The 26,066-nt window shown below is 46.0% G+C and overlaps 3 protein-coding genes across 9 annotated transcripts in view; 2 read left to right on the top strand and 1 right to left on the bottom strand.

Annotated features, from left to right (window-relative positions):
* LOC117592387 (kazrin) overlaps window positions 1-16,587 on the bottom strand; it is a 36,767-nt gene extending 20,180 nt beyond the window's left edge. For 3 of the 6 annotated variants that reach the window (XR_004574521.1, XR_004574522.1, XM_034286101.1), the window contains exon 1: window positions 15,666-15,803. The gene's annotated coding sequence lies outside the window, so the exon portion shown is untranslated. Of the gene's footprint in view, window positions 1-15,665; window positions 15,853-16,455 lie in introns of those variants that run through there. The other 3 variants (XM_034286098.1, XM_034286099.1, XM_034286100.1) reach the window with 3 other exon arrangements.
* A 1,845-nt stretch (window positions 16,588-18,432) lies between these two features.
* LOC117585470 (RNA polymerase-associated protein Rtf1) lies at window positions 18,433-21,782 on the top strand. 2 transcript variants are annotated; one of them, XR_004573915.1, is made up of 5 exons: window positions 18,433-18,594; window positions 18,743-19,670; window positions 19,737-20,918; window positions 20,986-21,144; window positions 21,212-21,782. XR_004573915.1 is itself a non-coding variant. In XM_034274964.1 (4 exons), the coding sequence occupies exons 1-4, from the start codon at window positions 18,514-18,516 to the stop codon at window positions 21,090-21,092; spliced, it is 2,298 nt and encodes a 765-aa protein (XP_034130855.1). In that variant the 5' UTR covers window positions 18,433-18,513; the 3' UTR covers window positions 21,093-21,782. The 2 variants fall into 2 exon arrangements, 1 of the variants encoding a protein (XP_034130855.1); XM_034274964.1 differs by having other exon boundaries at window positions 20,986-21,782.
* A 1,584-nt stretch (window positions 21,783-23,366) lies between these two features.
* LOC117591846 (neurotrimin) lies at window positions 23,367-25,768 on the top strand. The gene is made up of 5 exons (XM_034285211.1): window positions 23,367-23,670; window positions 24,175-24,654; window positions 24,718-25,227; window positions 25,290-25,424; window positions 25,496-25,768. Exons 1-5 carry the CDS (start codon window positions 23,487-23,489, stop codon window positions 25,696-25,698), a joined length of 1,512 nt encoding a protein of 503 aa, XP_034141102.1. The 5' UTR covers window positions 23,367-23,486; the 3' UTR covers window positions 25,699-25,768.
* The last annotated feature ends 298 nt before the right edge of the window (window positions 25,769-26,066 follow it).

Here is a 26,066-nt window from a genome sequence, read left to right as displayed (position 1 = left end):
AATGGCAGCACATGTGCCTATGGCTGTCTGCATGCGCTCGTGTTTGTGTCTTCTTTCAGACAGCTAAAGGTGTGGGAGTTGGGCAGCGGGTGATGGGTGATGGGCAGAGGCTGCACACAAGGCAGGCGACAAACCACGATGCGCTACCAACCCTAGAACTTATATTTAATGTGCAGGCAATGGGATTTCACACGTTTGCTGCACGACAAAGGAGCATTTTCTATATTTGCTTATGTACATTTGTGACAGAGTTCAAGTAAATTACTGCTAAGTGCGAATTCTGTTTGTTTTAAGATAAATATAAATATAAATTTAAATACTTGCATGATTTTTGGTATTAAATTTTTTAATGAATTATAATTTTGTTCGTGCATTACCAACAGCAAGTAATACAAGTATTAAAATCATAATTATGCCACTAAGCCCAACACTACATAATATGTACATATGTAGTTACGAGCCATTCGACGACGTATCAAAGGCAAAAAGGTGAATTTCAATTACAATACAGGTCCATCCTCGTAATGGAATAATCCGAATGAAACCCATTGAAGTGTGTCGCATTATCGTTGCCTCTGCTAAATATAGCAATTTCCTCTGCCCCCCAATCAACTACAACTATTTTGTTGCACATTGAAGTGTCATTTATTTGCATATAAGCCGAGTGGGAGCGAACCGGGAATTGTACCTGACAGAACAGGTCCGATATTCCGCCGTCATTGGCATGGCCAACAGTTTGTGTTTATTGTGACTGACAATCATTGTCCTGTCGGAGACAGCGACCGACTGACCCCTCCGCCTGCCCCGCCTGCTGCATGTGGCAGGCAAAAGTGCATCCATGAGATAAGCGCCGACCGATGCTAATAAAATGTTTTCAAATGAATGTCAAGCGCCTGCCTATTCGGGCTTATCCCGGTCGACGCCATCCGTGACAGGATATTCACATCACAAAGCAACAAAAAACAACTTCATGGATGCACAAACTGAGCTCCACACAGGCGGACAGACGGACGGAGGTACATTGAAATCGATGGGTTTCGGGTTCATTCAACTTAAGCTGTGGCTTGGAGCCACAGTAGGCCTGCAGATGTGCCTCCCTTCAACTTTTGCAAGCCGAGGAAGAGTGAACACACCCCGCTGAGAGCGGAGACGTGCACCAGTTCTTTCTGCCACAGGTGACGCGTGAAAAAATCCTCTTGTCCCCCCATGGAGGAGGACCGCAATTTCTGGCTTTGTCGTAACTCAAATGCTATTGACAGCAAAGTGTCCCACTGACAATCTTCCCACTGTGTTCTTTCTCCTTTACTCCTGCTTGCTATCCAGCAGAGTCCTGAAAACCCTACGAAAACGACCTCAACCTTAACCAAACGCAAGCACCTACGAGCGATTGTGCTGCACTGAGAGAAAATGATAACGCCAAATCGAGATGTTGGGCATTATCTACAACTGGAAATGGATCTTCCAGCTAAAGCTCCCTCTCGCATTCTCACAGTCTATTGCTTTCCTCTGCGGTTACTCTCCGTGTGACAGTCGCTTTGTCAAGCCATGCAATTGTGGGCATGGCATTGTTATTGCCGTTGCCTGGCATCCGCTTCGTTCCTGCCCACCCACCCCCACGTCCATATCCCCCCTTTCAGAAGCTGCGTGTGGAGGGAGGAGTGTTAGAGTGGAGAAATGGGGAGTCATCATGGCGAAGTTGTGGAGTCATTGAGGCTGGGCATGTTTATCAATGTTTTGTCCTGCTTGCCGGAGGAGGCTGACAAGAGCAAAACTATATTTCTCCACGAAAAAGAAACGAGCGGTGGGGCAGTGGCTGTGGCAGGAGCATGCTTTGCCTTGACAACTTATTTCAACATCTGTGTCTGCTGCTGCTGCACGTTTTCTGCTTCCCATTTTCATTTATTGGCGCAAAACTTTTTCTCTATGTGATGCCGTAAATAGGCGAATGGTAGGAGACGACAAGGGGCAGGGTAATATGATGTCGGCAAAGTTTCTCCCTCATACTTTGTTGAATCCATTGTTGTTGTTCAACTTTTGTGTGTCTGCATATGTGGAGATACTCGTATCTTTCCATTATTGTGTCGCAAAATATTTGAATGCCAACGACAACAGGGAAGGACAAGCCTTTAATGTGAAACGGCAGCATTGCCAAATGTAAGCTGATTGAAGCAAAAGCGGCTTACAAGTGCATTGATTACCTCAATTGTTATCCCAGCCGGTGGCACATTTTCCCACCCATAATTAATCAGGTTAGAATGAAAATTACGCCCGGGGAGATGCCGAGAATGCCGAGCGGCGGATACAACGGAACAAGAAAATCCATTTCCATTCGAGTACTTATGTTTGCACTATTTCCTCTTCTTAGTCATCGTCCTCACTCCCACTCTTCCTCAATTTCTCCATTTTATTCTCTTTTGTCTGCAGCCGGATGCTGCTAAACGGTTTATCGCACTTGTCCGGACTGAGCGAAAGAAAGGGAGAGAGAGAGAGAGCGAAAAAGACAGAGAGAGGGGACAGCAGGGGCCACGCGGAAGCAGCGATATATTATTAATGGCCATTATAAGGCAGGCGAAGCCAATGCGGCGTATGCGCAATATTTTCATTTCTTTTTATTCCTCGTTTTTTATTACGGTCTGGCCCCAAGGGCAGCGACACATTTCTACCAAATGTTTCGCCATTTATCCTTTTCCTTTTCCGCTCTTGCTCTTTCTCGTTCTCTCTCGTTCTTTCTGTGGGTTTATTTTGAGTCCTTGCTTTGGTCCCACGTCCCCAGCATCGCTTAATAAGTTTTTATTGCGCTCAGTCACGCCAGAAACCGGGGATATGGGCTACGAACGTGTTCCCGTAGACCTCAAGCAGATAATCTTCGTCAGTTGCGGTTTCAATTTCACTGACCCCTCCACCTGACCACGCCCACAATGCTGGCAATTAACCAAGCCGGAAATTCCAGGCATTCATGGAAGGGCAGGATTTTCTGGCAGCTTTGCGTGTATTAAAGCGCGAAGTGTTGCGTCAAGGAATCGCCTTATAATCTGTGACCAAGTATTTGACCCTTTTCCTGTAACTAAAACACTCCAATTCAAGGATAATTACCAGCTGCATGGCGGGTAAGTGAGCTTGGGATGTACAAATGTACAAATGTAGAGAACATCTTTATGAGTAGATCCCAAATTGAAGACAAATCAACCGGAAGTACATATCCCTGCCCCTGGGGGAATTTTCAGTTTTCTCTACAACTCATGCCCGAAATTTATCCTCTCATATTTTTATGGCAAAGGGACGTGCCCTCGTAACCGGTTTATGTACGAGCTGGCAGGACCATCGATAAATCTACTTTCCAAATAAAAACGAAAAAGAAAACTTAAGCTACTTTTGTCATGCACTACTGGAGGCCAAGCAAAACGAACACAAGGAAGAATACAGAGCTTGGAAAATAAACTTCAATGAAGCAGGCAGCAGCACCAACAAATACAAATGTAGATAGAAGGACAGATGCGGATACAGATACAGATACAGAGAGAAAGAGAAAGAGAGATAGGCAGAGAGGCAGAAAGAGATGGAGATCAAGATGGAATGGAGCCACAGCCAACCCGCCCGAATAAACGAATAATAATTGAATGATGGTCTTGGCCCGACTGCAGTCGGAGCGGAGCACTCACGAATGTGATTCGAAGCGGCATGGCATTTCTCCCCTTAATTGGAGTCTGAATGCTGCACAGCAAACTTAATCACATGAAAACAATTTCAATGAATTCCAAATGGAATCAATTTCAGTTGCAGCAAAAATAAAAACCCAAAGCGAGAGAGAGACGCAACTCAAACATAATGCAATTTTCCATATTTATGCAGAAACCGATCAAACTTCGGTAGACTGGACTATAAATATAAAACATATTTATCATATTTACGTCTAAACATGAATTTCCTTTGCAAATTCAATAAAATGAGGAAGTGGAAATGTTTCAAAATGCTTTATTCGGAAATCTTTAAACACTTTTCGTTTTCAATGTGTACACATCCTTTGGACAAATCATAAAATCTGTAAGCAAGATATCTCTGCTGTAGTGCGCCACCCATCATAAAAAGCAAACCTAAATTAACACATAAAGGGAAGAGGATAGAGACACTCTTGGGAAAAATGTCTGTCTGTTGGCTTTGTCTGTGCAGCAAATTGCTGCCATAAAAGCGGATCCGCCAAAGCGCCAGCTCAACATTAGCCAGGAGCAAAATCCTTTGCCCGGAGCAGAAACCTCCTCTATGCACCCGAATGCACTTAAGACGTCACACGAAACTGCAACCTCAGAGGCAACAAAAGCCACATGTGTGCCACCAGATTACTGCTAAAGGCAGCTGCCTTTCCTTTGCCATCTTAGCCATCTTTCCCTTCTGCTTTCTGCCTTCTGCCTTCTTTTATGCTGGCTGGAGCATAACTTTTACAGATGCTGATGCCCTTTTTATGGCTGGCCAGCGATTAGTTTTACCCCCTCTCGCACTTTATTACCAAAAAGAGAAAACGGGTGGAGTGAAATGGGAAAGGGAACGAAGATGGAGACCGAACAGGGCTCAAAATGATATTGATCAAAGTTCAAGTTAGCATTTCCATATTTTCCACTTTCACTAAAAGCTTTTACACAAAGAAGAAGAACTCCAAGTAAGCACTTGGCCCGAACAAGGCTTGAACCAGTAACCCACATGTCAACTTCCCCTGAAGGCCCTCGAAACTTTCAGTCGTGTCCATTTGGGGGCACTCTTCCTTAAAGCCACTGCCTTGGCAACCGTACAACCTTAATAATTGTTTCTGAATGCTGTTTCTGCTTTCTTTCAGGCTCCTAAAATTTCATTTTTTAATTTACATTTTTTCATGGCATATCCCAAGGCGTACCACAACGATGCGCCACCCGCACCGAACCCCACGCTACGAACAGCGACTGACTGGCTGTGCACAGCTGGCTGCATCGGGACCGGAGATTATACTTGTCTGGAGCTACAGCCCCTGCAATTATTTGACGATGCCTCCCTTTGTACCCGCTCTGTTGTCGGTGCCGCTGTCGCTGGTGCCGCTTCTCTGGCTGTGGTTCTTGTTGTTGGCCTTGTCTTGTGCAGCCTTTTAATTGGGTTTTCTGCCATATTAGATTTCTGAGCCTGCCTCTTCTGTACCGTTCCTGCCTGCCTGTCGCTTGCCCTCTGCCAACAGATTTGCAGTGAAGTCAAACGCATTGAAGACGAAACGTAAGCTGGCCCGGAAATACTTTAAATTTCTGCAAGGGCTTGAAATAGTTGGAAAATAGTTTCCGTGCCAGAGATTCCCATGAAACAAGCCAGAGATGAAAGGTATTTGTACACAAGCTATGGGATGCAGTCTCGCAAATATCCTAATTGGATGCCATAAGACGTACAATTCTAAGGGATTTCTTGTACAAGAAGATTCAAATCTTATTCAAAATCATTTAAATGTAGGTATTTATTCTTTTTTTTGCATATTTTCTACGCTTTGTAAAACACAAGTGCTACTTGTGCTCAATTTACGTACACTACAGAGAGATGTTTTGCACTCAGTCTCACATCAAGTTACAGATATGCGCACCACTTGAGAACTGTTCAGTTTTTACATGGTCATTAAATCAGTATCAGAAGTGCAGTACTCGGACGGAGAAAAGTATAGAGAGAATCTCTTTAAATTTTAAATATGCAAACACGGAAAGTCACACAGAAAAGAGACGGAGAGTCAGAGGCAAAAACAAGTACAGCAATGCACGTTTCATGCAAAGCTCAATGGATAGAGAGAACAAGGCAGTCGACGGTCGACGGTCGACGGTCGACAGGCGCTGGACAATGCGTTCCAACACAGTCTGGAATTTTCGTATTCGCACAGCCACCCACCCACCTCTCTGGACAGCTTGCGTACGAGTATGCGTATTCCGTATGCCGTTTAACCGCACTGAAATGCGCTAACACACACACACACAAACAACACACATACTCGACGTAAGCTGGCATATTTCGTGCAGGTCTGTCTTGATTTCGCCTGCATTTCCATCCATCCCTTCCCTGTAGGCTTGGTTCATTCCATCCTTCTGTGTGACACACACGCACTGCACAGTGGGGCTGGCTTGCTCTGCAATTATCGTTGTCCCACTCTCTATTTGTTGGCTCCCATAAACAGTTATTTTCCCAACTACCGTTCGGATGTATTTAATAAGAAGCTTCACCGCTCAAGCATTATAATTGCACCTCCGCCACCGGCCCACTAATGGCACTTTGTGTGCGGTTATTTAGCGTAAGTAATGCAATAAGTGTGTTACTTTCCCCCCATCTCTCTTGACAAGTATTTCCTGCAGCGTTGCTGCATCTGACAACTTGCCTCATCGCCATGTAATCCTCCTTAGAAATGTCTACAGCCGAAAAAGAGAAAGAGGACAAAAAACAGTCAGTTTCCGCGCAGGAAACTATCTTTCACGAGCGGATGGCGGAGAGAAGTGCGGAGAGAAAGACTGAGTAAATGATGATACTGGAAAATTGAATTAGCGCCTCAATGCAACAGTGTCATTTAATAGTCCTCCTGCTCCTTCTACTTCCACCCTATCTCCTACTGCTAACTACTTTAATTCATTCTATAGAATTTTAATTAGCTCTATTCTAAGAGGCAGGGGCAGAAGTTACTTTTTGCTTGGCCAGGTGTTTCGCAAATTGTTGAAAGCCGTACAAGTCCCTTTTACATCTTCTAGCCTTTCATTGTGACAACACTGTCGAAGAAAGTTTACTATGGCAACTGTTTAAATTCTGGGCAACTGACTTCGACATCCCCTCAAATCTCTTATTTTGTGTCTGAAGAAGTGCGGCTGATACCCTTCAAGGATATGAGTATAAGCTCCTAAATATACATAAATACATGCATACATATGTACTTATGCAGGATGTCACAAGGAGATACTATTTCACATTTAATAAGTGGCTAGACACACTCACAAAAGTAAACCCCCATTGAGGGATTTAATTGAACAAGCAGCCTAGAAATTTAATCGCAATTATTTGATTAACAACTCGCTTGAAAATGAATTATGTTTGCATTTCTCCATCTTTGACAAGGGGCCCATTAGAGGTAATTAATTATTCAACTATAATTATACTAGTTTGAATCAAAGTTCATAAATACAGAAATAGGTGTATTATTTTACACACGAAGCAAAATCAATTCGCATTTCTGGTGATTGCTGATAATCCGGTTTTGAACTTTGGCTGTACACAATCCTTGATTAAATCTGTGACCTATTTCGTCATTAAGATTTTCAAATCCACCAGTGCGGGGAGCTTTAATTCAGTGCGAATATTCCCTATTATCAGATCTAAGATGAATCAGTTAAAAGCTTAATGTTAATGTTGCTTGGGGATGTTAAGTAAATGAGAAGAGAGCTTAAAGTTTTCAATGTTTTTGTTCTAAATTCGAAGTCTAATGTGCTGAATCTTTCTCTCAGCTTTTATGTGTCTAATGTTTGACAGTTCTGCAGCCATCTGCTAGAATTTTTTTAAAAATAATTTTATCATTTCGTCATCTTTGCCAGGGCCCAACAGTTACATCAATTCAAATGCACATTCATACCGAAATGGAGGAATTATCTTACAGACGAAACAAAAATAAAAACTATTCGCATTCATGGGCCACACCCAGTGAGTGCTGACAGCCTTCTACATTCGATTCTGGCCTCCGACGAGACAACTGTAAAGTGTCCGTATATGGATCCATGTCCATAGACACCCAAATGAACTCCAAATGGGATGGTGAAGCGTTTCAGCATTTTGGGGAGGGGGAGCGGGCGACCGACACGGCACCGACCTACCATAAAAAGAAACTACGAACAAAACTCGTACGTGACAATAAAATGAAATGTGTAAGTGTCGTCTACATCGTGGTCGGCGATGGCGACTATTACTCTGTCTCTGTCTCTGTCTCTGCTTCTGCAGCTGCCGCTTTCTGTGGCGGACGTGGAGCGCAAAGCTAACAATGATGTTGCACAATAACTTTTCCAACGACTTCCCACTGCAGAAACAAGCCTAGGAAAATTGTTGGCGACAAAAAATCGATGATATATAATCCTCTTCAAATAGTTCTCCTTTCGTATATTTTTTATTTCAGATATTCATCGATGAATATGTAAACATATTCTACGTCGACGCTTAAACCCGATTGGATTTACCCAAATAAAAGTAGCATCGGTATAAAACGCATCGTGTAGAAGCAGTGCAGCAAAAGCAACTGCAGGAGAGAGCAGAGAGAAAGAGCAATGCAGAGGAGCCAGTGACAGACTCACAACAGCTCTTTTTGCGGTGCTTGGGACTGTCGAGAGTGAGTTAGAGAGCGAAAACTGGCGAATGGGGAATGCAATGGCAAGTGCAAGTTGACAAATTTATTTTCAATGACAGGCGGCAGGGGGACAAGCGGGCAGGCGGGGCAAACGAACGCGACTTGAGTGCAGATGAGCCAAAAGGAAGCATAACAAACATTCCATTGGTGCGCCAAAGGAGTAAACAGGAGAGGAGAGCCAAGGCGGAGTACGGTACGTGAAAGATGGAGAGACCTTCACCGCTTGGAATTTGTCGCATTGTGGCAATATACGAGCGTGTTTAGTACACTGGAAGAAATACTTTACAAGATTGCGGGAAACTCAAAGAAATTAAAGCTCGAAATCCTTCGTTCTATCGAAGGATAGAACACTCAACCACGAGTTGTGTCAGTAAATAGCTTAGTAAACCTGCAATTGTTTTCTCCAGTCCATTTCCATTTAATAATGCAATTGGGCAGGTCACTCGGTCTGTCAGCTCTTTCTCTGTCTCCCACCACACACTCTTTCTATTTCTCTATCCATCTCTCTTCTCTTTGTCTGTCTTCCGAACGCATGAAAAATGAACGCAAATGTGCTTGCAGTGGAGCCCGCACATGTTCCACTACCCAGGGCAAGAGCCAGACCAACAGCAGCTAGGCAGTCATAGACAGACAGGCACGAATTTAATAACAAAGAGGGGAAATGGGAAAAATAAGTGAAAGAAAACGCAGGAAGGAAAGTTGGGAAAATATGTGAAACATTCGAGCGGAAACCAGGCAAATATGCAGCCTCCAGACCAGGTATACCCTCCGGCCCCACCTGTTGCCTCCCATTGCACAACGGCAACGCCAACGCCGCACTTCAATCCAATCGAAATTGCTTAGCGGAAGTAAGGCATGTGGCATGAGGTGAGCAAAGGATAGCAACGGGAAAATGTTGAGAAATTTTCATTTAAAATGTCCGCCATAAGAACGCATTACACACACTCAATTTTCTTTTCCATTTTGCCACGCCATCGAGCGCTCCGTATCCCGCTTCGTTCCGACCACTTCCAACCGCTGCTACTATGGAATCTGCGACAGGAGCCGCGGTCCTCACATGTGTCGCAGTTGCTTATCAAATTCCCACCCCCTGGCAGTCCCCATGCCAAACCCACCCAAGCCACAGGCCCCCCTTAATTCCGTCATTTTATGCGTTCCTGGCATTCTGCGGCTGTGGCAGCTGCTCCTGCCTGCATCTGCATCCATGCCCCATCCCATCCCATCCCATCTCTGTATGGTTAGTGTCGCCTCGCCCGCGGCAGATTGTCACCCTTTTCGCCGGTCGCCCTAACTACTGTCGGAGGTGTGCAATTCACATTATATTATCCCATAACATCCTGCTGCTCTCCGTTTTCTGCTGAGCGCCAAAAAACAAACAAATTCACTGAAATAGGAATAGGAACAGGAGACATTTTCTGGACTGGCCATAATGATGCTCGCACGAATCAATCCTCCCCGCAGTGGCAGGAGACTTTTTCGTGTCTGTCAATTGCAACTGCATTACCAAATTATGGTCGGGCGATTGTTTGGAAGAGCCTAATTGGGAATGTAGAATGGTTCCCCAGAGTCTGGTCGTGTTTTTAGGGGGCGGTCTAATAGGATTTTGGCCGACTCGCAGTACATTTCAATTAGAGAGGACGCAATCATTTGTGGGGAATGTGTGTGCGTGTGTGTCTGTGGTGGGGTCAGATGATACGCTTGGGACGGTAATATAGGAGAAAGGGTCATTGGGATGCAACATAACCCATTCATTATGTGCAGACAGAGTGGAAAAATTCATGCAGAACGTACTTTAAGCTTCCCTTTAGCCAAAACATATTCCCAAACACCGAAAAAAGGCAACAACCCAACCTAAGCCGCCCCAGAAAGTACTTTAAAATTTCCCAAGTCTGTATTTACTTAGCCATAAAAAGTCGCTTTTGCTGGCAGAAACGAAAAGAAAAGCAAGACAGAGTATAAGATAAAGATGAGTTTATGGCTTTTCAATCCACTTCTTCTGCCCGACGTGTTTTTGTTGTCTTTCCTCTCCAGTCAGCATGCGATATCGACCATCTTCGACCACGGATAACAGTGGCTGGAGGAGGCGCTTCAAATCATTTCGTGCTAATGGAATTGCTCCAGTGCTGATGGAATTTTTATGATCCAACTGGGAGGCGCTTGGGGGTCTGGCACTGTAAAAGCAACAACAGGCGGAGGCAAACAGGAGGTCCAACAGCAAGGACAGAGAGAACGTTGAGAATTTCAAAAATTTTCCATAGCGCAAACACAGTTTTTCGCCATTTTCATTGTTTTCCTATTTGTCAATAATATTGAACGAATGAATGCATAACATACCTTGTCCGTAAATCAATGTTGTATATTTTTTGGGTTTTTGTTGAATTAAATGGTTTTTGGGTTGCGCGGAAATTGTTTTTTCTGCTATTCCCGTCAGGAATAATTTCCAATGGAAATTGCATAAATCTGCATAACGATACAAAACCCCAATAACATTTTCTGTCTGTATGAAAAATGCCCTGCGCGTAGGGTGATGGCCAGGAATGGTGAAGTTTGTCAAGTGTTTGCACATCAAAAGAAATTAATATACGCTATACTGTGAGGCGGAGGCGAAGCGCAGGCCCGCCCCCTTTACATTGATTCCAGGTCAAGGAAAACAGACATTAAGCAAACATTTCCATATTAATGTACCCTTGAACCACTGTGCCCGCAGCCCCGAATTAATGAACACTCTCTCTCGCGAGTAGATAAGCGAAGAGAGGGGTGAGGCAGTGGAGCGGCAAACAGGCAAACATGAACGAACACGTCGACTGCCAACAGCACGTGTCGTCGCTGCGTTGCGTGGGCGTGGGCGAGGGCGTGGGCGGTGGCGGGAGGTCAGTCGACGTCAGCCAAAATGTCACTCAAAGAATACCAAATAAAACTACGCAAAAGAGAAAATAGAAGCTAAAACTGGCTGTGGAGGAGGGGGAGGAGCTATGTAGAAAAGCTTCCTCTGCTCCGTTGTGTCCTGTCAACCCTGCCTGCCAACTGGGGCAAAAGCAGACTGTTGCTTCGTCTGTCTTTCACCTTACTTTCCCACTGACTCTCTCTCTCTCTCTCTCTCTCTCTCTCCCACTCTTCGTTTACCGTTATGTGTACTTCTTTTCTGCTTCTGCACTTTGTTTCGTTGTTGCTGCTCAATTTAGTCCATTGGCCCGCTCCGGCAGACAATTACTCATGGGGTTACACTCGCTTTTTGTTGCTGTTTTGCAGGAAATCTCCCCGGAGACCCCAGCCGCACGGGGTGGAAGTGCATGACACACAATATCCCTTCTATCCCACCCGCCATTAACATGGATATGGAGGTGAAGCGAAATCGTTTTTGTGGTTATTTGGGTGGCATTCGGATTCGGTTGCATGTTCTCTGCTCTCTCACCTTTCTCTATCTGTCCGGCTGTGTGGCAGCAATCTAACAAATAAGCAGTTTCGTGTCCATGTGTGCTGACCGCAGTCAAAGGGAACACAGCACCGCTTGCCCCCGATCTTTCACCAATTAAAGGATTCCAGACAAAGGGAGAACAGTTTTAGGAATTTGGATCTCAAAATCTCAGAGATCAGTAACCGCAATTGCGGGCAGCTAGATCATCGTAAGCTTTGAGCTAGAAATTTCCCCATAGAGATGGCATTTTAATTCTTTTAATTAAAAGTTTAATTACATTTCTGTTTTGCGCCGGATTTCTCAGCCATGAACTCTGGCTTATGACAAGCGCCGTGACACATCTGTGAGGCCCATTAAAGCTGTACAAATTTCATAATGCCAGTGCGCGCTGTCAAAAAGTTTTGTGGGCCGCTGAAGGCAGAGGTGGAGAATGAGAAGGAGCAGGAGGCTGATCTCTGACCAGCAAAACATTTTCATTGCTGCTGCGGCTAACCAATTTAATTCGGACTCGGATTTGCTTTAATATATGTATTTGTATGTATTTGCTGACTGACACACAAGCGGTGACAATTTAATTAATTTGAGATTTGTGGCCATCAAACAAAAGCTAAAACAATAGAAAGAGAATCCAGCGGAGCGCAGATACAATGAACATTTATTTGATTCAACATCCACCAGAGGCACCACCACCCACACGGCACCCAGACCCAGTTCGAGTTCCAGTTCTCGTCGCAGTATCACCATCCACCCACTGGCCACTTGTATGACCAGCGTCTGTTGTCCATCCTCCCCTGAGAGGTCTGCTGTGAGCTGGGGTTTATCATTCTGATCACGTAACGTGTGTGCCACCAGCACTTTTTCATTTTCATTCACTTAGCTTAACTCGCAGAGAGAGAAAGAAAGAGAGAGAGAGAGACACACACACAGAGAGAGGCGGAACGAGAAACGAGAAGCGACTGCTCTAGAAACTTATAGAGACTCTTGTCTTATAATGATTTCTCTTGACGCTTCGCCGATTTGCGTGGGCTGTGATTTCTGGGTCTCGGCTTCAGCTCTGCCTTTCGCTTTTACTTGGTCTGGTCTCGCATCATTAACCGGTGATGGCGGGGGCTGCCCCGTCTCCCTACCCTCGACCCTCCGACCCACGTAGCCAATGTTGGCCAACTGACTGACATTGAAATCGACGTGGGACTGTCCAAGTATGTGTGTGTCTGTGTGTGTGTGTGTGTACATCTGTTTCTGTAGTTTTGGTGAGTGCTTGTGTCTGCCCTGGAATTTGATAAGTTGTAATTCAATTAAAGTTTAATTGGCCAGCCAGCAAGTTGCGGGAACTTATGCCATGAATTTTTTATCATTTTAGCATCGTTGAAGTACACCAGAGATTTCTGAGGTACTTGTGGCTTTCGAAAGTCAGTGAACTTTGGCCAAATTGCTCGAAACCCAAATTCAATCTTCAAAAGGAAGCAACGTTATCAATGAATTTGTTTTTGTTTTCATCTGACAGTTAAATGATCGTAAATGATCAAAATCCCTCTGAATTGTATCCATTTTCCCCCTCCCATTTTGGGTTGCATATTCATTTGTGCTTTCAGGATGTTATTTAATATTTTATTGCAAACTTTCTCAGCCACCATGGATTATGGTACTTATTTCCTTCACATTTTCCTCGCCTGCCACCGAGCTAATCACCGTGCGACGGAGTATAAAAGTTTTGTGCCGCTCCGTCCGCTCCATCAGCTTTCAGCCATATTGGAGCTCTGGCCAAGTTTTTATTTTTTCCGTTCTCTTTTTGTGCTGATTATGTCGGTGCTGGCAGAACATTATTAATTTGCACCAAAGAGATTACGATCCCGTGCATAAGTTTTAACTACTTTTGTGCGGTGGTGTGTCGAACGGGGTGGCTGCACGATGGGCGATGGACGATGGAAACGCTGTGGTAGTAGTTGGTGGTGGGGGAGGCGAAACTTTGGAGCCATAGCTGTCGACAGCGCAGTTTGCACCTGCTTGTGGCTTCGGTTCTGCCTCTGCAGCTGTTTTGTTAGCGCTGCCACATGCCACACGCAATCTAATTTAGTTGGAGAAATACGTGCAAAGCGTGAAAATGGGAAATGGAAAAGGCCAAAATGGGGGCAGGCCACACACCCTTTCAACTGGCCTTAAAGAGGTTAGGCCATTGGTTGGGTGTGGGCTCTCCATTATAATTCGTCTAGTGCGCCAATGTGCTAATGCTCAAAGCCCGTTTAATCCGGCTTTTAAAGCAGCTTTAAAATATGCCAAACAAAAACGATCAGCGGAGAGTGCAGTGCGAAAAAGTTCGCTGTCAAAGGTGGTGCAATGCACTCAGCAATTATTCCAAGGGTTGTGCAAGTACCACCTCCTAACCACCCCTTGCCTTGCCACGCAACCGTGTTTGTCAGGCTCCTCTCGGGGATTTGTGCTCGTTATTTCGCAGGCTATGGCCTCGTTCCGGGTGCCCCTATGCATCTTCAAACTGAATTCTCCATTTGAATTATTCATTCCTTTTGTCGCTGCTGCATCTTCAGATGCCACGCTCGAGGGTTGTTGCGTCCTTGAGGGTTGCAGAAGGCAACAGGCAACGGGCAACGCAGCAACACCACCGCCCAACTCCTCTTTAGCTTTGTGCATTTGGCAGTCTGGCCTGAAAGCCGCCTCAGAGCCAGGCCCATCCACTGTAGCTGTTGCTCGTTGCTCGCAAATCCGAAAGCAATTTCAGCAGCATTAATCATTCCGCCCGCTTCGGCCGGAACACACACACACACACACACACACACACACACACAAACACCCTCTATTGACACTCCATCCCCTGTCACGCTTATCTCCCGTCCGGCCATTTCGGGTTAATGTTGACAAAACGCATTTTAAGCACTTCAGAATTTTGCTTCTTTTGTTTTACTTTTGTTTTTCCAACCGGCCAGCAGCCACAGAGTCCTCCATTCACATCCTCATGTGTGTAAGTGTGTTTGATTCTGATTTGAATGCTACGGCTGGCAAATTTGCATTGGAAATGTATGCATGAGCGGGGACTGGAGCACCACAGGATCGCCCTCAATGCTATCCTGCCATCCAAAAGCAGACCGAAGTGGAATCCAAGTGGCCAGCAGCAACAGCAGCAGGGGCTTTTGTTTACTGCCGCCCTTTTGCCACCATAGTGTGTACATACAAACGGATATCATTGTGATTGTGTGTCCATCCCCACCCAGGTCCGTCACTCCACTTTTCCCTGCTGATGAGTGTGTGTTTGTTTGTCTAACCTTTTGAATCAGTTCCACATACGAACCCAGGGGGCAGAAAGAGGCCATAATCGAAGCTGGCAGATGCTGAAATGTCTGAGATATCAAATGGAAACTGAACGAATGAATGCAGAGTGGAAAGCCCACCAGTGGCAGAGGCTCAGCATCTAAATTGAACATTGCCTTTGACTTTTATTAAATGGTATTCGTTTGCAAATAAAGCAGATCAGATCAAACTATGCTGGCAAATTCCCCCAAGCTAGAGAATAACAATGAATTTTATGAAAGGAAACGACACCAGAAGGATTAATTTAGTCTTTAAAGTATTCAAATGTAAATATTCAAAGATACAAGAAACCTTCTTAGACTGTTACTAATGTTTTAAAAGCTTCTTAAGTTTAATAGAACATTGAAACGTTCAACTTAAACTCTTTGCGAGCATATCCTTCCCGTTCTCAACGCATGTTTTATTGATGAGGATTTTGAACTACATTATCGCATCTCTATTATTTATATATTTATCTATGCATGTCTGCCACACACACACTCACACACAGCCACATCGCTGGCATTCCAGACACTCATCTGAGTCCCCCAAAAAACAATCCCAATTAATATTCATTTAAGCCAGACTCACCCAACACGCAGACAAATCCTTTATTTAGTGAAGCAACTTTTCGCGTTGGGGTTTTCCTCGGTTTTATTCGGAATTTGTCTTAATTTTTTTATATTTTTTTTTTTGTTTGGTTTTGCTTTGGGTTTGTTTAGTTTGGTTTTGCTGGGATTTGTTGTTCCCGAGTTTTTCACTGCTGCTGCTGCTGCTGCTAAAAATGCACGACAAATTAACAGAGCCCTGGAGTAAGGGAGGCAGTAAGGGCGAGAGCGAGAGGGGGACGTAAAAAGAAAGAAGAATAAAAGCTGAAAATGAAAATGAAATGCTTTCCGTGGCAGCCGTGGTATCCTTCTGTCGGGGCAAGCCACGCCCGCGGCTTGGACAACAGCAACAACAAAATTGGAAAATAAAAAATAGGAAAATGTGGAAACTGCAGAAAAGTGTAAAACTAAAACTCTGTCACTTGTTTCTCTTTGCGATGTCTTTTTTTGTTGGGTGGTGGTTTGCACTATGAGAGAGTTTTGATTCGAGCAACATAATGCATGTGTCTTTCCACATTGAACCCCGCTGCCCCACTCCTCCTCTTTCTCATCCTACTCCTCCGCAGCAACTCGCCACGCAAAGCGGGAATTATTTTATTATATTTCACGAAATAACTTTTTTCTCTTTGTGATTGTTTGCGGCACTGACACCCTTTAGTCAAATATTTATCCGCATTTCACCTTTTGTGCGTCTTTGGCCGTGTATTTTACGGTCCGTTGTTCGATTCCAACCCCCTTTCCGCGGGGTTCACTTCCACCTCACGCCTACTCACACGCTGAGTGACCGACCGTTCGTTCACTTGGCTCTTTCAATGCACTCTGTGGACTATAGTGCCGCCGTGTACCGTGTACCGTTACCGTTACCGCTACCGCTACCGTTATGGCGAGCTTCTTTCGTTGAATGAACTGGCGAAAAAAAAGCACCACAACACCGAATCACACACAATGGAACTTTGATACACCAACAACGCAGCGCAACTGTTAGGTGAGCAAAGCTTGCTCTCTCGACTTAGGCTTACTCTCGCTCTGTCTCTTGCTTGCTCTTTACCCCTAATTTGGCAAACAGCCGGCGCAACCAACGCCAACGCAACGCAAAGCATACCCTGCTCCGAGCTTCGTTTCCATCCCAAAAATGGCAAACATTGCCAACCACCCCCCTGAGCCATTAACTGTACGTGTGCTCTCTCTCTCTCTCTCTCTGTCTCTCGCTAAGCGCATGCTCTAAAGCTGCGCTCCAAAGCTCTCAATGCCTGTGTGTGTGGATAAGTGTTGGTTTCCATGTGAATTGGGTGGTGGTGGGTGGATGAGAGAGTATGGCTCTGGGCAGGGTTGAAGCGGGCTTTGAGTGGGTTGTTTTCGTTTGCTGTCACATTGCTTTGGTTCCCCCTCCCCTAGACTACTGTTGCTGCTGCTTCTGCTGTTGTTGCTGTTGTTGCTGTTGAATGTGCACTTTGTTGAATGTGCATTGCGCTTCCTCTGGCCGGGTGCTTTTGTTGCTACTGCAAATTGCCTCGTAGCATTTAAGTCGAATTATGAAAGACTGTGTGTGAGGGACCGAGTGCATGCGCCGTCCCATCCAGGGGCAGTGCCAAACGCGCTCGAGGGGACAGGCATACGGCTGCATTTTAATTAATATTGATTGTGAGTTATTTTCGCAGGGGTGCAGGGGGGTGAAAGCGCAGGTGTGGTTTTAATTTAGTTTTCCAAATGCATATGTGTGTGCTTTTTATTTGTGTGTGGCTGTGCGTGTGGGTGTGGACGTTCAGCCCCATAACCCACTTGCAGGCTATGTGATTATGGATAAATGTTTGCCCATTACAGGGTACACAAATTCAGCTTCATCATGGCGTATCATGTAAATGAGGGGGGAAGCCAACCCAGCGGAGATGCCAAATTTGCATTTCAATTCAACAGTCGCTGGCGCAGTCACCCGCTAGTCCCCCGTCGGCACTGACACGCCAACCCAAGCCACCTCCCAGCATTCACCACCCAGCATTGTTGGTGTGTTTGCAGTGCTTGAACAGCTTCGTCCCATCTCGGTCTTGGTATTTTTTCTGTTTTGCTTTAAGTGTGATTCGTTGTTGCGCTTGACAGCGCGGTAAAATGTGCACGTGCTGCAAGAGCAACTTTCCCCCAGGTATGCGTGGCTGGTTGGGGGGTTTTATTGAACCTGAAGTGTACAAGAAATGGATTTAAGTTTGAATTTTAATTTTCACCCATTGCCAAGTAGAGCCAAGTAATCGATGCAACAAAGCAGACTCACACATCTATGGGTTTTCTTAAATTTAATTGAACTTTAATCATAGTCCGTTTTAAGTTGCGGGCCCCAACATTTTAAATTCAAAGGCGACCGTTGTTTACCATCACTCTTTTTGCGTGGCAGAGCAAACAGCCTGTGACAGCCAATACATTCGACCCAGTGTTGAAAAAGTTCGATTTGACCGCCCAATCTTATTCATAGTTACGGGCCGCAAGTAGGCAATTACGTAACATTCTATTGCCATTTACGTTACGTTTTGCGCTTTGTTTTCGTTGTTCCTTTTAAGTTCGAACCTTATTTTTTATACAATCCAGCAAAAGGAAGTCATCAAACCAGCCAGTATTCTAGAGACCATTCCTCATAACCTTTTAATAATTAACGGAATACCAAAATTAAGGAATATGATTTGCATCAGTATTGTTCGTGTATATTTTACGTATATCATAACGCTATTTCGGTATTTTTTAAGGGACCTGCGGTGTTTGCTCGACTATCACGCGGTTACACTGGTCACACTTCAGCTTTGTTAAATTTTATTTTATTTTAGCATAAAAACGTGAAAAATAGTATAATGGGTAAACGGAGGACGCAATCCCAGATCGACTCGAACTCGAGCGACAGTGATAGTGAATCGGACACCAAACTGGAGTCGGTGAGTACTGCATAGAGAGAAAATTGAGCCCGCGCCCCATTGTCAAGGGGCCAAGACCCAGGGCTGCGCTGCTGCGTGCAGCCATTGCGATGTAACAAATCAATGGCAAGCCTTTTATGATACCAATTAAACATAACTGCTCCCGCAGGACCTCCTGTCGGTGGCCAAGAAGCGCAAGAAGCCGCAAAATGCCAGCAAGGCGAGCTCCCTCTCCGACTCGGGCTCGGATTGGGCGAACAACAAATCTGGAGCGCCTGCCACAAAGAAGAAGAAGCGTCCGAAGAAGGCCAGCAGGGACTCAAGTTCGTCAGAGTCCAACTGGGACGAGGAGAGCCAGGATGAAGTGCAGCCCCCGCCTGTCGAGAAGAAGCCCGAGGAGGCTCCGAAGCCCGGCAACGTCAGCGAGCACGAGGAGGGCGAAGTCTCCGACAGCGACTCGGACGACTCGAAGTCAAACTCCTCATCTGGCTCCGATTCATCCGGCTCGTCCTCGTCCAGCTCCGACGCAGAGTTCGATGATGGCTTCGACGACGACATGATGGGCGACGAGGAGGATCGCAAGCGTCTGAATGATCTGTCGGAAAAGGAGCGCGAGACGGAGATCTTTAAGCGCATCGAACAGCGGGAAATCAGGCGAACGCGCTGGGAGATCGAGAGAAAGCTGAAGCTTGCCCGGCGTGGCGAAAGAAACGAAAAGTCAAGGTCAAAGGGGGAGCGGGCCAAAAAGAAGAAGGAGAAGAAGGCCAAAAAAATCAAGGAACTGCCCCCGTCTATGCCACCGCCATCGAACTCTGTGCTATCCGAACTGGAGCCCAAACCTATCAGCGATGTGGGCAGCAAAAGTCCCCTGCCTCTGAGCGCCAGTCGGGATGTGGCCTCAACATCGGCGGCCGTGGCCAGCATTCTCAATGACCGAGGATCAGACGATCAGTCTGCCTCTGGCATGGGCGACTATTTTGATCACAAAGAGCGCTCCAAGGAGCGAAAGAAGAATGTGGAGGCCAACAAAACCGATGACAAGCGAAGCAATGCCATGGCCCTGCTGAAGGCCAAGCGAGAGGGCAAGGCCAAGAGAGGTAAGCTCTTGGAAATTGTATTTCCTTTGTTCATAACTAAAATCTGTATAACTTCACTTATTGCAGAGGAAGAGGAAGCCAAGAGGCAAGCCGAACGCGACCGGGACGACAAGGAGGAACTTGAGAGCGTCTCTGGCTGCAAGTCGGCTGTGAAGCTGAAAGCATCGGAGATTTACTCGGACGACTCTGGCAGCAGCGACTGGGACGAGGATGAGAAGCCAACGGGCAAGCGCTCACGTTCGATTAGCAGCAAGGCTTCCAGCGAGTCCGAGGATGATGACAAGACCACCAAGAGTCCTACGTTCATATCGAACCGCGAGGATCTGAACAAACTGCGGCTGTCGCGCCACAAGATGGAGCGCTTCGTCAATTTGCCCATCTTCGAGAGCACCGTTCTGAACTGCTTTGTGAGAATAAGCATTGGCAACAATGGCCAGAAGCCGGTCTATCTAGTCGCTGAGATTACCGGCGTGGTGGAGACGGGCAAGATCTATAGCCTGGGCACCACGAGAACCAATCGGGGTCTCCGCCTCAAGCACGGCACTCAGGAGCGAGTCTTTCGGCTGGAGTTTATCTCCAATCAGGAGTTCACCGAGAACGAGTTCAAAAAGTGGAAGGACAGCTGCCAAGAGCAGCACGTCCAGATGCCCTCCATGGAACTCATCGACATAAAGGCGAACGATATTAAGAAGGCCCTGAACTACGAGTTCAAGGACGAGGATGTGGACAAGATTGTGGAGGAAAAGAATCGCTTCCGCAACCGTCCCACCAACTATGCCATGAAGAAGACCTGCCTGATGAAGGAGCGCGATGCAGCCATGCTGCGCGGTGACTACGACATTGCCCAGGATCTGAGCCAGCAGATCGATGAGCTGGAGAACAGAGCCTCGGAGCTGGACAAGCGAAGATCGCACACACTGAATCTGATTTCGTACATCAATGATCGCAACCGCAAGAAGAACGTTCAAGATGCCGAGAAGGCGATCATGGAGGAGGCCCGGGCCAACAAGGGCCAGAAGATATCAGATCCATTCACACGACGCATCACACAGCCGCGCATGGGTTTCAAAGGCACCAAGAATGACGAGGAGGATATACAGCTCGCACCTCTGCCCCCGCCGCCGCCTGGCAAGAAACGGCCAAATGAGGCCGGCTCCTCAAACTCCAACGCGAAGCCCACAGACGCCAAGGACTTTAGCCTGTACTCGCTGCATGACTTTGACATAGACCTGGATGTGCCTCTGCCAGGTCAGTATTTGCTACACTTGCAATTAATTTCAATCTCTAAATCTTCGTTCACTTCGTTTCCCTGCAGTTAACAGCACAAATTCGGTGCCAAAGCCAGCGAATAAACCAGCCGAAACCGTATCCAAGCGGTCGCTTAATCTGGAGGACTACAAGAAGAAGCGCGGCCTCATCTAGGGCTTGCGACTCAGCCCACATATTGACAAAGCTCTTGCGTTCATGCGTCCTAGTTAGTGTAGTTAAACAGTTAAAACGAAGAAAACAAAAGTTAATTATCGAACTCCAACTCGTTGCAGTTTCTGTGTTGCATTAGAGAACGGACAGGACACATACTACTGTTGCTGGGAAGAGGATGATTAGGGATATTTCAATTGTTATCATTTGTCCAACTATTCTTCTATACTTCTCTCCTAGTGTTTATCTGTGTTAATAATACACTCTTCTATTTAGAATTCAATGCTTAGGAAAAATGTACAATACAAAAACAAAAACCACCCCACAAAAACGATTACGAGCTCGCATCGTATGCCCAACCACTGCTTACTTTAAGTCTCAATTTTCCTAGTACCTAAGTTGAAAGTAAATTGTATTATATAGCTGCCACCGTATTCGACCCAATCATCCTCCATGCAAAGTTTAATAAATTTATACGATACTGATCATAATTTATATAGAACTTAGTTAACAGCAACAAACAACTCAGGCATATGGCGAGGGCTGATGAGATTCCAGGGACAAATATAACAGGCTGAGTTAATTGGATGCAGATATGCAGCAGATGCATATTATCCTTTGGTTGTAAACGTTCAATGCTGTACTAGTTTAAGTTCATACATTTTAGCAGCATGCCTATTATACACATATACATTATTAATAATACATTATATGAAACAAATAAACAAATTATTGTACTATTTAAATAGCTGTGTAAAGTTCATAAGGTGCTGGCTGATGCGACTTATAGTCTGCAGATCGAATGGAAAACCGAACTGTTGTATTGTCATAAATTATGGCACAAAACTAAGCCCAACGCTAAGAAAATAACTAATGTGCGGTCATCCTTGATAATGGAAGTGTCTGTTGGCTGTGGAACAATTGTGTCGACAGGCACGACCCATTTTAATGGATCTAGGTGTCCTTTTTCCAAAGTGTCCTCCTTCAAGTGGACTATAATATTTATGGGGTAACATCTTGCCCGCTGTCTTCTGGAGTCGTGATAACTACGGGTTTGTAGGCCTCCTTCAAGTGGACTGTATTGTGTGACTGCTGTTGGGTTCTGTTCAGATGTATCAACATCTCGCTCGCTTGGCGCCTTTTTGCATCATAAATTGAAAAGTAAACTTCTTCTGTAAGAGGCTTTCGGCTCGATCGACCAGTTGGTGGCCTCTTTTAATTGGTTTGCTGGCTGTTTGTGCAGCTGGTGAACTCCTTTCATGTTCTCACATTTAATTCAATTAATTCGATCAAATTGTCTTTTAATTGAAAGTGATCGCGTTTCGCGTTGTTTCGTCGGAAGCGAAATATCATTTCCAGCATCTCCACAGATCAGTGGGGAGGCTCCAAATATAACGGTTGATATCTTTCAAATCTTTCTTGACTGAGAAATACAGTGTGGCGGGGATTATGCATATAAGTATTTCTGGAACATTTAACTAACATCTCAAGTGCATTCTCTTAACGACTCTTTCAGAGATTTATTCAACTTTTTGTAGTCAAAAGAGAGATTGATGTGGAATAAACTTCAATTGAAAGTTCTATAATGCATTTCCGCTTGGATATTTCCAACATTTAATTCATTCACTGCCAGGGAATTTCGGGCACTGTATCCCAAAGGCAGGCAACGATCCCAGAGCAAACATATTGTTCCCAAATGTTGAATGCGACTGATCCGATCAGAATGGTGATGATAATGGGGGGGGGAGTGGGAGAATCAAGAGCAGGCAGGCAGCACCAGCAGGGTGGGGGCTGCCTGGGGCTTCCCATTGTGGCACAATGACATTTTATCTCAAAATATGCAACAGCAGCACGTTCTCTGAAGCGGAGAGTGTAATAGATCAGTAGCGGAATCTCAATTCAGAATTCGAAAAACTACCGATGCGTGGCCCATGCAAATGTTGATGTTGCCGCTGCTGCTGCAGCCCATCTGTGTCTGTGTGTCTGAGTGTCCGTGTTGATGCATCTTACACTTAGATACATGTGTGTGTCTGGAGCTGTTGCATATGTGGGAGAATCCCCTTGAGGGCGACTAATCAACCGGCATACAACCCAAGCAAGTGGCTTCATCGTCGCCTCTGTCTCTGTCGCTGTCGCTGTCACTGTCACTGCCCCTCGGCTTTGGCGTCTTTCATTGTCTGCGCTCGGAGGCTTCTCTGTATTCGTGTGTCGGTTTTAGGGGACGCTGACTCTGACGCTTCCAGTGGCTCATGGCAGATCACAGCTCCAGCGATCAGTTCAAAGTTGACTTTGTCGCGGACCAGACCGGACCGCACTTATTCCGGCACGACACACGCGACCCTGAATTAGAAAATTATCAAATCTCGGTCTAATTGAATTTAAAAACTTGGAGAATAAATGAAAATGTTACCCGAAAAGTGTGCACTTGTTTGGTGGATATTTGTGGGCCTAGTCCTGGGCTTTGTGTGCGCGGAGCTGGACTTTAACAATGATCTGGAGAACAGCCAGAAGTTCCAGAGTATTCCAACTACAGTGAAAACATTCGAAAATGACACGGTCCTGCTGCCCTGCACCTTGAACAGTAAGTCGATGGATAGAGCTTCTAATTTATAGAGCTAAAGAGAGAGATTTATGCGGATCTTGGGCGATTAGCTTCAGTTAGGTGGGGGCCTTGAAACGGTCATTGGCCATAACAATGGCATTTAATTCGATTGAAGAAATGAACACACAATGGGACAAATGAAGGTATTATCAGTGCATAATAGAGTCCGCCGAGGAAGCGAGTCCAGAAGCGGATTCTGTTAATTGAACGCCTCACAAGCAACGAATTCATGTCATTCCGCGTTGACCCCTCTGTATACCAAACCCTTATATAGATGTTGACTCTCCATTAAAGGATTATTGGCAGCAACACTTAACTGTTGATGGGGTTAACAATATGAAAGAGTTTCAGTTTGAGAGTGAGAGAGAGAGAGCTTGCTGTTTACGGAAATACGATACAGCGGCTCGGCTCGTTGTAGCTAAGATTTAAGAGCGGAAAGAGAAATGCAAATACAGTTTGATTATGAATTAAATTCCATTGCAGCTCCATTCCGATACGTGCGCTGGCACCGCGATGATGTGGCACTGGTGGACTCTCGGCACCCGGAGATACTGCCGCCAGATCGCATCATGCTCTGGCCCAATGGCAGCCTGCAGGTGGCTAATGTGCAGTCGGAGGACACCGGGGACTACTACTGTGAGATGAACTCGGACTCGGGCCATGTGGTGCAGCAGCACGCCATCGAGGTGCAGCTGGCGCCACGCGTCCTCATCGAGCCCAGCGGATTGACGGAGCTGCCGCTTGGAGCCACCTTCGAGGTGGTATGCGAGGCGCAGGGTGTTCCCCAACCGGTGGTAGACTGGAGACGGAATGGACACAGCCTGGGCCAAGGGGCGAGCACGGGCAATCGGCAGAGCCACATCACGGAGATCAAATCGCGTAGTCAGTCGGGTCTGATCGAGTGCTTCGCCAGCAATGGCGTGGGAGAGCCGGCCGTGGCGGGAGTCTATCTGCATGTGCTGTGTGAGTTCCACTTTGATAGCTGACCTTCATCTTGGCATCATTAAACAATGCCTGAAATTCCAGTCTCTCCCGAGGTAAATCTCCCTCAGTCGGTGGTGTACACCAAGCTTGGAACGCGAGCCCATCTCGAATGCATTGTGGAGGCGGCGCCGGCGGCCACCGTGAAATGGTTCCACCACGGCCTGCCCGTGCCATTGGGCACGCACTATTCCAGCCACGAGACCGAGCTGCAGTCCAACCGCTCTCTCGAACACTACGTGAACGGTGTCCGCCACATGCTGGTGATCAAGAACGTGCGCAACGCGGACATGGGACAGTTCGAGTGCCGGGCAAGCAACAGGATCGGTGCAAGGATTGCCAGCATTGAGCTGACCGGCCGACCCATGCCGTGCATCTTCAAGATCAATCCGGGCACGCAGAGCTCCACATCGCACGTGCTGGTGTGGCAGACTGAGAGTTTGCTGCCCATCATGGAGTTCAAGCTGAAGTTCCGCCAGATCCCATCCAACAATATCACCAGGCAAATACGAACCAACTGGACAGAGCTAACGATCCCTGCTCAGGCCACAAATGGTGATTAGAACTTCAACCGAAGGCGGTCAAAATAATCCACTCTAATGCCTACTCTTTGGCAGGACTCATCTACATCACGACGTATACGCTGCATGGCCTTCAGCCGGCAAGTCTCTACGAGGTCTCCGTTCTGGCGAGAAACAGTTTCGGTTGGAGCGACAGCAGCAAAACTGTTCGCTTTGCCACGGGTGGAGAGGGTGAGATAAACTTCTGATGAGGAATAAAAGCGTCTTCTCCATTCTTAAGCCCCAATTTGTTCCGCCAACAGTTGAGCTGCCCAACTATTCAACGGAATCGGAGCTGCAGAACGATGTCACTGAGGAGCAGGACTTCCTGAATGAAATTACCCAGAGATCGGATACTCTGCGGGCCAGCATGATGTTCAATTCGGGCTCAGCAGCTGAAGGCCGTGGGCTTAGTAGAGCCTTGATCTATTCCATATGCCTATTATTAGTCCTGACATACCAGTAAGACTAATTCCTAATGCCTTTGTACTGAACTCTTTTTCCATGTGAGTAAATAAACAAGTATCACCACCAAATTCTTGAGAAGAAAATGCTCGCGTCATAAGGGAAATGAATCAGGAAACTAGACTGATTCTGATTAACTCACACGAAAACAGATAAAGTTCCTTGTCAATGTGTGACTAAAAACAAACACAAATGACTAAGCTTTTGGACTCTTTAAATAGTTACGTAATATTTGGTGGTATATTCGGACAAAGACTAACTGTTGAATTATATATTTATAACCGGGCAAGAACCCATCTTATGTGCAATGATGAGCAAGGGTAAGCAAGGGCCTTAAATGTATTTTCCCTTTTTAATCGGAATTGGACC

The sequence above is a fragment of the Drosophila guanche genome, unplaced genomic scaffold (assembly GCF_900245975.1).
Source record: "Drosophila guanche unplaced genomic scaffold, DGUA_6, whole genome shotgun sequence".
Taxonomy (NCBI): Eukaryota; Metazoa; Arthropoda; class Insecta; order Diptera; family Drosophilidae; genus Drosophila; species Drosophila guanche.
Note: the sequence above shows the minus strand (reverse complement) of the source record. Positions and strands in the feature narration are given on the sequence as shown.

Bases quoted from the DNA above. Each gene is read 5' to 3' on its own strand.
- LOC117585470 (XM_034274964.1), top strand. From the start codon at position 18,514: ATGGGTAAACGGAGGACGCAATCCCAGATCGACTCGAACTCGAGCGAC. The intron at 18,595-18,742 runs GTGAGTACTGCA...CTGCTCCCGCAG, and splicing joins CGGACACCAAACTGGAGTCG to GACCTCCTGTCGGTGGCCAA. The intron at 20,919-20,985 runs GTCAGTATTTGC...GTTTCCCTGCAG, and splicing joins CCTGGATGTGCCTCTGCCAG to TTAACAGCACAAATTCGGTG.
- LOC117591846 (XM_034285211.1), top strand. From the start codon at position 23,487: ATGAAAATGTTACCCGAAAAGTGTGCACTTGTTTGGTGGATATTTGTG. The intron at 23,671-24,174 runs GTAAGTCGATGG...ATTCCATTGCAG, and splicing joins GCTGCCCTGCACCTTGAACA to CTCCATTCCGATACGTGCGC. The intron at 24,655-24,717 runs GTGAGTTCCACT...CTGAAATTCCAG, and splicing joins AGTCTATCTGCATGTGCTGT to TCTCTCCCGAGGTAAATCTC.